Genomic DNA, 10,381 nt, shown 5'->3' with positions numbered 1-10,381 from the left:
TTCTGCTATTTGATAACTTTGTCTAGGAAAATGTTTCACTCTGTATTTTCTGTTTTCTTGGTGATAATTCTGAACTGTCAATAAATGTGGTATATTTAGCCTTGGACTGTAATGGAATTTGATACAGCAGCACTCAATGACTTCTAAAAGGAAATTAGAATGGATAGACAGACAGAATCCTTCATTTAAATAAAACAAATACTTGCCCTTTTTAACTAGCAGTTGCTGGTAACCATATTCCAAGAAACTGCTTTTCTCCAAGAGGTGTTACAATCTTATCTGTATGACATGAAAATCCAAACGAATCACAAACACATTCCATTTCCTTTTATTTAAAATGTGTATTTAAATATCCATATAAAAAGTGAGAGTCTAGCAAATGAAACAAACAGAATGACTTGTTTCCTTGTGGTTTGTTATACATTGTAACATCTCACATATGGTGCATATTGTGACAAGGAATGGTTTACCTCCCATTGGAGACATTACTGGAGTCCAAATGACTTGTATTTTCAACATAATGGCAGTTTTCAGTAGCATTGTTATACCATTAAAAACACCAATAGGACACAAGCCCCAGGTTTTACTTTATGGAATTAGGCTCCGGTTTCCCAGACACAGATTAACCCGAGTGCTTGGATTAAACACAAATCTCAAATGAGAATCTCCATTGAAATGTTGTTTTAGTTTGGGAAACCAGCCCCATATGTATTGCAAAGAAATACATTACATCAAACCATTTGCAAAACTTCCTACATTTAGTTCAATAAAACCACAAAGCATACAAAAATCATCAGGGGTATCGTCACCCAAGACATAACAATATGTTAATAACAGTACTCAGGAGTCAAGACTAGTGCTGCAAAATTCTGTTCACTTTCAGACAATTCCCAGGTTTTCCATCAATCCCTGAATCTGACCAGTATTTCTGTGAAACCTGGGAATTGTAGTAAAGTTAGCAGAATGTTGCCACGCTGGTCAAGACCTTATAGATGAGCAACTCTGAAAGATATTGTACACAGATCCAAATGCAATGCAATGTAAAGTGTTTAAAAGTGTTAAAATGCCAGTTAAGGTTTGCTAGTACAGTACTAGACCTATATATTGTTATTGTAGTGGATTAAAAACATGTCTTTCTTCTGGGCATTAGAAAGTTAAAAATAGAGGTAAACGTTACCTTGTTTGGAACGGGAATTAAAATTCATTCCACCATTTGAAAAGGGAGAAAATGCTCCTCAAAATGAGAGAAGAACATTCATATCAGAAAACCCCAAATTAAGAAACACATTTTTTTATTTGTTATTATTAGTGAAGCTCTGAAGTGCTGTGGTATTGTAAAAGGCTGGGGTGTATTCACTAGTGTAAAGTGTTGCGAACCGTAGCAATTTCTATTGGACAAATTCAGGTAGGTCCCTCCCATTTCGTCCCATTTGCTTCCAATTGGTTCCTATGAATACATCCCTGGAGCAATAGAGCTGTGGGAGGGTCTGAAACGCTAATAGGGTTTTGCTGCGTCCCAATTCACTTCCAGATTGGCCACCTCTACCTTGTTTCCTTTAATTTGCCAAGGAAAGAAAGCCACTTCAAGCCACTCCAGTGTCCCAACACCCTTCGATGGCGTCCTTTCCTTGGCTTTTTCACCTTATGACTTTGAGTGATAGGTGAAATAGGCGTTGAATAGGATTTGAGCACAGCAAACGCACAAATCAAACTCTTTATGACCAAAGGTGATAAATGAAAGGAGACAAGAAGATGATGAAAGGGAGTGGCTTCAGAGTGTTGGGACACAGCCTGAGTTGATGACAGAGTAGTGCTGGGCTGGGCTCTAGTAGTGGTTTGTGGTCTCTCCTGTGTCCCTCACAGTGCCTCAGTCAGTTTGATGGTCACAGCTTTCACCTCAGAGTACTCTGCCAATGCATACTCACCCCTGAGGAATCAAAATACAAAGGTTAATAAATACTAAATCATTTGTATTGTTCTAATCATTCACATTGTGTTAAAAATGTGCAAAATGTGTGGGTAAACAAACTAGTAAACCCAAACCATCACACATAGTGTTGAAGAGAAGTGACTTACAGCTCTCGTCCATTGCCTGACATTTTGTATCCTCCGAATGGTGCCTGGGCATGGAGGGCGTTATAGCAGTTTACCCTGAGAGAGAGAGAGACAGAAAGTGAGAGAGAGTGAGAGAGCATAACGGACCTATTTTTCTATCCCCGGATTCCTTCCGCAAACTCTGAACCTTTTCATCTGGATCTTCGCAACAAGCTAATCGCAATCACGGGTGACTACTCCTGGCTAGCGTTTCCATCCCGGAGCAAGCACAAATTAGCCTGAAGCTAGCCCGGCTAGGGCTCCTGGGCTACCACCGAAGCCCACTCCTGGGCTACAATATCCGGACCCCTTCTACTGCCGGTACGGGAGTAGAAGCCCAACCACTCACTGGACCCATATGTTCACTTGGCTATGTATGCCTCTTTCTAATATCAATATGCCTCGTCCATTACTGTCCTGGTTAGTGATTACTGTCTTATTTCACTGTAGAGCCTCTAGCCCTGCTCAATATGCCTTAACCAACCATGTTGTTCCACCTCCTACATATGCGATGACATCACCTGGTTTTTAACATCTCTAGAGTCTATATCTCTCTCATCATTACTCAATGCCTAGGTTTACCTCCAATGTACTCACATCCTACCTTACCTTTGTATGTACACTATGCCTTGAATCTATGCTATCTTGCCCAGAAACCTGCTCCTTTTACTCTCTGTTCCGAACATGCTAGACAGTCAGTTCGTATAGCCTTCAGCTGTACCCTTATCCTACTTCTCCTCTGTTCCTCTGGTGATGGAGAGGTTAATCCAGGTCCTGCAGTGCCTAGCTCCACTCCCACTCCCCAGGTGCTCTCATTTCTTGACTTCTGTAACCGTAAAAGCCTTGGTTTCATGCATGTTACCATTAGAAGCCTACCCCCTAAGTTTGTTTTACTCACTGCTTTAGCACACTCTGCCAACCCGGGTGTCTTAGCCATGTTTGAATCCTGGCTTAGGAAAACTACCAAAAACCCTGAAATCTCCATTCCTAACTATAACATTTTCCGCCAAGATAGAACTGCCAAAGGGGGTGGTGTTGCAATCTACTGCAAAGATAGCCTGCAGAGTTCTGTCTTACTATCCAGGTCTGTACCCAAACAATTCGAGCTTCTACTTCTAAAAACTCACCTTTCCAGAAACAAGTCTCTCACCGTTGCCGCTTGCTATAGACCACCCTCTGCCTCCAGCTGTGCCCTTGACACCATATGTGAATTGATTGCCCCCCCCCCATCTATCTTCTGAACTCGTGCTACTAGGTGACCTAAACTGGGACATGCTTAACACCCCGGCCATCCTACAATCTAAGCTTGTTGCCCTCAATCTTACACAAATTATAAATGAACCTACCAGGTACAACCCCAAATCCGTAAACACCGGCACCCTAATAGATATCATCCTAACTAACTCGCCCTCCAAATACACCTCTGCTGTTTTCAATCAAGATCTCAGCGATCACTGCCTCATTGCCTGCATCCGTAATGGGTCTGCGATCAAACAACCACCCCTCATCACTGTCAAACGCTCCCTAAAACACTCCTGCGAGCAGGCCTTGCTAATCGACCTGGCCGGGGTATCCTGGAATGACATTGAACTCATCCCATCAGTAGAGGATGTCTGGCTATTCTTTAAAAAGTGCCTTCCTCACCATCTTAAATAAGCATGCCCCATTCAAAATATTTAGAACCAGGAATAGATAAAGTCCTTGGTTCACTCCAGACCTGTCTGCCCTTGACCAGCACAAAAACATCCTGTGGCGTTCTGCATTAGCATCGAATAGCCCCCGTGTTATGCAACTTTTCACGGAAGTTAGGAACAAATATACACAGGCAGTTAGGAAAGCTAAGGCTAGCTTTTTCAAACAGAAATTTGCATCCTGTAGTACAAACTCAAAACAGTTCTGGGACACTGTAAAGTTCATGGAGAATAAGAGCACCTCCTCCCAGCTGCCCACTGCTCTGAGGTTAGGAAACACTGTTCTCTTTCTAAAATTATCTGCCGAAATTGTTGCAACCCCTATTACTAGCCTGTTCAAACTATCTTTCGTATCGTCTGAGATTCCCAAAGATTGGAAAGCTGCCGCGGTCATCCCCCTCTTCAAAGGGGGTGACAATCTAGACCCAAACTGCTACAGACCTATATCTATCCTACCCTGTCTTTCTAAGGTCTTCGAAAGCCAAGTTAACAAACAGATTACCGACCATTTCAAATCCCAACGTACCTTCTTCGCTATGCTGGTCATGGGTGCACCTCAGCCACACTCAAGGTCCTAAACGATATCATAACCGCCATCGATAAGAGACATTACTGTGCAGCCGTATTCATCGACCTGGCCAAGGCTTTTTACTCTGTCAATCACCACATTGGCATGGCAGACTCGACCGCCTTGGTTTCTCAAATGATTGCCTCGCCTGGTTCACCAACTACTTCTCTGATAGAGTTCAGTGTGTCAAATCACAAGGCCTGTTGTCCGGACCTCTGGCAGTCTCTATGGGGGAGACACAGGGTTCAATTCTCGGGCCGACTCTTCTCAGTGTACATCAATGACGTCACTCTTGCTGCTGGTGATTCTCTGATCCACCTCTACGCAGACGACACCATTCTGTATACTTCTGGCCCCTCTTTGGGTACTGTGTTAACGAACCTCCAGACGATCTTCAATGCCATACAACTCTCCTTCCATGGCCCCCAACTGCTCTTATATGCAGGTAAAACTAAATGCATGCTATTCAATCGATCACTGCCCTTCCAGACTCACATTAAGCATCTCCAATCCAAAATTAAATCTAGAATCGGCTTCCTATATCGCAACAAAGCATCCTTCACTCATGCTGCCAAACATACCCTCGTAAAACTGACCATCCTACCGATACTCGACTTCGGCGATGTCATCTATAAAATAGCCTCCAACACTCTACTCAACAAATTGGATGCAGTCTATCACAGTGCCATCCGTTTTGTCACCAAAGCCCCATATACTACCCACCACTGCGACCTGTACGCTCTCGTTGGTTGGCCCTCGCTTCATACTCGTCGCCAAACCCACTGGCTACAGGCTATCTACAAGTCTCTGCTAGGTAAAGCCCCGCCTTATCTCAGCTCACTGGTCACCATAGCAGCACCTACTCGTAGCACGTGCTCCAGCAGGTATATCTCACTGGTCACCCCCAAAGTCAATTCCTCCTTTGGTCACCTTTCCTTCCAGTTCTCTGCTGCCAATGACTGGAACGAACTGCAAAAATCACTGAAGCTGGAGACTCATATCTCCCTCACTAGCTTTAAGCACCAGTTGTCAGAGCAGCTCACAGATCACTGCACCTGTACATAGCCCATCTGTAAACAGCCCATCTATCTACCTCATCCCCATACTGTATTTATTTATTTATTTATCTTGCTCCTTTGCACCCCAGTATCTCTACTTGCACATTCATCTTCTGCACATCTACCATTCCAGTGTTTAATTGCTATATTGTAATTACTTCGCCACCGTGGCCTATTTATTGCCTTAACTCCCTTATCTTACCTCATTTGCACTCACTGTATATAGACTTTGTTCTTTTTTTCTACTGTATTATTGACTGTATGTTTTGTTTATTCCATGTGTAATTCTGTCTTGTTGTATGTGTCGAATTGCTATGCTTTATCTTGGCCAGGTCGCAGTTGTAAATGAGAACTTGTTCTCAACTAGCCTACCTGGTTAAATAAAGGTGTTCTCAACTGGCCTACCTGGTTAAATAAAGGTGAAATAAAAAGATTTAAAGACAGAAAGTGAGACAGAGTGAGAGAGAGAGACAGACAGACAGACTGCGAGACAGTAAGAAAGAGAGATAGACAGTGAGACAGAGAGAGACAGACAGAGAGAGAGAAAGAGAGACAGACAGAGAGAGAGAGAGAGAGAGGAGAATAAGCAGAGTCATGTATTTGTTTACAGTAACTTCAGTTCCATCCCAGAATTAACCAGGGAAGCGATAGCATGTCATACCCATCCAGTGTCATAACCTTAATTTGTACAATCCTAATGTGGCCCAAACCTCATGTTCTGATGGTCCTACCCTCCTGCCATGACGTAACATAAACGTTCAGACTGAGGTCTATGATCACTCAGGAAACCCTGTTGGTTTAAGGACAGTACAGATTACAGTGCAGATCTACCATTCCAGTGTTTTACTTGCTATATTGTATTTACCTCGCACCATAGCCTTTTTTTGCCTTTACCTCCCTTATCTCACCCCATTTGCTCACATTGTATATAGACTTATTTTTCTACTGTATTATTGACTGTATGTTTGTTTTACTCCATGTGTAACTCTGTTGTTGTATGTGTCAAATTGCTTTGCTTTATCTTGGCCAGGTCGCAGTTGCAAATGAGAACTTGTTCTCAACTAGCCTACCTAGTTAAATAAAGGTGAAATAAAAACATTTCTTCCTTTTTCTCTCCCACTCCTTGTCCTTCTCTCACTGCCACACAGAGGAGCTTCATCTGGGATACCTACCTATCTACCCGGCTCTATCTTGTGGCCACAAGGTGCAGCTACAGCTGCGTTCTCACATGAAGAGGTATAAGTAGGGGATACGGAGTCAGAGTGAATAGGGAGTACATGGGTAAAATGCTAATAGAAGTTGTACTGTAGAAAGTAGTAGTTAGCAGCACATGGAGTAAATGAATAATAAAGTAGTAATGGTAAGGAGTAGTGGTTGGCTTTGGGCCAATGGTAACAGTAGTAATAGTAGTAGAAGTGGTAGCAGTAATATTATTATTATTAGTAGTAGTAGTAGTGGTAGTAGTAGTGGTTGTAACGAGCATTATGTCAACTAGTCTGTCTGCAGGAGAGAGGACTAACCATAGAGAATTATAGAGGCGCCATTGAGGGCTTCCACCATTTGAATGTAGTCAACTGGTTGGCAATTCCAACTTCATTGGCTGATCCCTCCTGGTGACCCTGTTGGAGTCATGTCCAACCGGGTCATCAGGAGGGTTCAGCCAATCGGAAAGAACCAAATTGACTACTTTAAAATGAAGATAGCCTCAATGGCGCTGCCCATTCTGTAACAGATACAAAGATGAGTGCTCTATCTATCTCTATGGGACTAACCTACAGTATTTATAGGAACTTGTCAGACATTACTAATCAATCACTAGCATCCAGTTCTCATCCTTACACTATTTTGGATATTAGTACTAGTATTGAATTGTTAGGATGGGAATAGTAGCAGCTAATAGTTGTTGCTGTAGTCATATGTAGTGATACTAGCAAGGTACCATTGTTCAGGAGTTAACAGTAACCTACCAGACAGTGCCAGTCTCCAGGGCGGCAGACACAGAGAGAGCCCGGTCCAGATTGCGTGTGAACACGGCAGAAGCCAAGCCGTACTCCGTACTGTTGGCTCTCTCTATGGCCTCCTGCTGGCTCTTGAATCGGAATATACACTGGACCGGGCCGAAGATCTGGATGGGGTCATGGAGAAGATTACATGCCCTGTTCAAATGCATCCTTCCTACTGCCCTCCTTTGAAGAAATCCCTGATGTGACATGGCTGGTAATTGGTAATTGCTTACACCTATCAGTTTGTTGGATCAGTGATTACCTCAAGGAGGAGAGACAGGTAGGTTTGTTATGTAATCAAACAGGCCATGGTCAGCAGGAGAAGGATAAAGCAAAGCCTCACAGGCCACAGATGTCAGTTCAACGCCCAATTTAGATTGACTTGGATTTGATGAATAATGTGAAGAAAATGTTATATTAAAAAATGCAATGACTTCACTGCTGAACCATGTCAATGTTGTGTTGTGTCCAAATAAATGTCTGTAGGATCAATCAGCACCAATCAGAACAGCCTTGGGTGGTATTAATAATAAAAAACACAAGCGTTTGTTATTTGACAGGTTCAGGTTCCTCCCTGTGTCAGTCCATTTTCTTCCGTTTGGTGTCTAGTGAATACAACCCATAGAGATATGTATAGGATGTAACATTGCATCTGCCACAATTGGTCTGTGGGGCATGTGGGGGCATGGGGGCATGTGGGGGCATGGGTAGTGCCATTGAGGCCATCTCCATTTTTAAGTAGTACATTTTCTTCTGCTACTAATTTGATGAGTTGGTAAACAAACTAAAAGGCTACATACTTCAAATCCAATCAAATCAAACTTTATTAGTCACATGTGCCGAATACAACAAATGTAGACCTTACCGTGAAATGCTTACTTACAAGCCCTCAACCAACAGTGCAGTTCAAGAAGAGTTAAGACAATATTTACCAAATAGACTAAAGTAAAAAATAAGAATAAAAAGTAACACAATAAGAATAACAATAACGAGGCTATAAATATCACAATTGGTTGGGAGAATATAAAACGTCAGCCATGTTCTTCGGCGACATCTTTTCACCTGCAGTGTGTTGTTTGAACAGATATAAAGCCAAGGTTGGCAATTTACTGCCACCTATAGTAATGGAATGTTTTTTCACGATTATAATTAATTTACTGATCCCTCCTGATGACCTGGATGGAATTATGTGATCATTCCTTAACCCATAGGAAGTCCCACCCAATTGACTACATAAAAATGGTGAAAGTCCTCAATAGCGCTGCCCATGCTAAAACGGCTTTTGGCCACTAGAGTCCTCTATGTATTTCTATGATATGATCCTGCTTTACCATGACCATAGACTTGGATAGACAGCTCTAATACCACAAAGCCAGTATTAGCATGGGCAGATCCATTGAGCACTTTTACCATTTTAAAGTAGTCAATTGGGTGGACCTTTCTATGGGTTAAGGAAGGATGGCAGAATTCTATCCAGGTCAGCAGGAGGGATCAGCCAATGAATGGCAGGCGGCATTAAATCACCAACCATGGCTTTATGCCTGTTTAGAAAACACACACTAGGTGGCAGTGTACACACTTTCAGTTTGTCTACCGACTCATAGAAGAAAAACAAGAATAAATTGACTACTTTCAATTGGAGAAAGATCTACATGGCGCTGGCCATGCTGTCACAGAAGCCATTATGCCACAGATGTAAAGAAGCGCCCTCCATCCATTTCCGTGACTATGACCTTGTTTGAACCATAGATATACAGTTGTCTGAACCTGCACTTCAACCACACCACCAGAAGATGGCAGTGGTATACAACAAAACTGCCTGGACCAGTGGTGGCGTTCTCATTTTTATGAATGAAATCACTGTAAAGCCAACATTAGAAACCCCTAGCTCTGGGTAGAAGTTTCCCATAGACACAGATCACAGATCTAGGATCAGCTTTCCTTCCTCCAATCACAGAACAAAGACACAGTACGATGCAGAAAAAGTTCAGGTGACTATTTACAGGTATTATATACAGAGAACAGAATGATCTGCCTGTGGTATATTTAAGCAATAAGGTCAGAGGGAGTGTGGTATATATACCACGGCTAAGGGCTGTTCTTACACACGAAGCAACGCGGAGTGCCTCGATACAGCCCTTAGCCGTAGTATATTGGCCATATCTCACAAACACCCGAGGTGCCTTATTGCTACTATACACTGGTTAACAATGTAATCAGAGCAGTAAAAATAAAGATTTTGTCATACCAGTGGTATACGGTCTGATATACAGTACCACGGCTGTCAGGCAATCAACATTCAGGACTCGAACCACCCAGTTTATAATTAATATCAGGACAGGTTTCGACTGTTAGAGTCTTCTTCAGGCAGCGTTGGGTGGACGGAAGCATCATCCCCCAATCCTAACCTTAACCATCTGACAAGAAAATCACAAAACTGACCATAGATCAGAATTTGGATCTCTCACCTCTTCCTTGGCGATGCGCATGTGGTCCTTGACATGGGAGAATACGGTGGGCTGGATGTAGAGGCCTGTGTCCTCCATGGCCACGCCCCCACACTCCAGTTTGGCTCCCTCCTTCTTCCCGCTGTCAATCAACTCCAGTATCTTATCAAACTGCTTCTGGTCAATCTGGAGGAACAGGGGAAGATAGGAGATGAGAGGAGAGGAGAGGAGATGAGGGAGGGAGGGAGGGAGGGAGGGAGGGAGGGAGGGAGGGAGGGAGGGAGGGAGGGAGGGAGGGAGGGAGGGAGGGAGTTGGAGTTGGAGGCAGGCAGGGTGATGTCATTACACAAAAGGTAAAGTAATGGCTATAAAGGGAGTATTCATTTACACACATCCAAAGTTGGCACAGGAGCAAAAGAAAGAACAGCTAGAAAAATAATGGGAGATTTTCTGCTCCCACCACAAGTGATCTTTAGTGAACCCATACTGATAGCTGATAACCACCGGCGTAATGGAAACT

At 43.1% G+C, this 10,381-nt stretch overlaps 1 protein-coding gene across 2 annotated transcripts in view; it reads right to left on the bottom strand.

The window, feature by feature from the left end:
- Positions 1-313: 313 nt before the first annotated feature.
- Positions 314-10,381, bottom strand: part of LOC110511357 (aldehyde dehydrogenase family 1 member A3) — a 35,260-nt gene continuing 25,192 nt past the window's right edge. For both annotated transcript variants that reach the window (XM_036981270.1, XM_036981271.1), the window contains 4 exons: positions 9,883-10,047; positions 7,379-7,536; positions 2,077-2,151; positions 314-1,927 (listed from right to left, as the gene is read on the bottom strand). In XM_036981270.1, the coding sequence (XP_036837165.1) occupies positions 1,858-1,927; positions 2,077-2,151; positions 7,379-7,536; positions 9,883-10,047 (468 nt within the window). In that variant the 3' untranslated portion in view covers positions 314-1,857. The remainder of the gene's footprint in view (positions 1,928-2,076; positions 2,152-7,378; positions 7,537-9,882; positions 10,048-10,381) is intronic.

The sequence above is a fragment of the Oncorhynchus mykiss genome, chromosome 6 (genome assembly GCF_013265735.2).
Source record: "Oncorhynchus mykiss isolate Arlee chromosome 6, USDA_OmykA_1.1, whole genome shotgun sequence".
NCBI lineage: Eukaryota > Metazoa > Chordata > Actinopteri > Salmoniformes > Salmonidae > Oncorhynchus > Oncorhynchus mykiss.
Note: the sequence above shows the minus strand (reverse complement) of the source record. Positions and strands in the feature narration are given on the sequence as shown.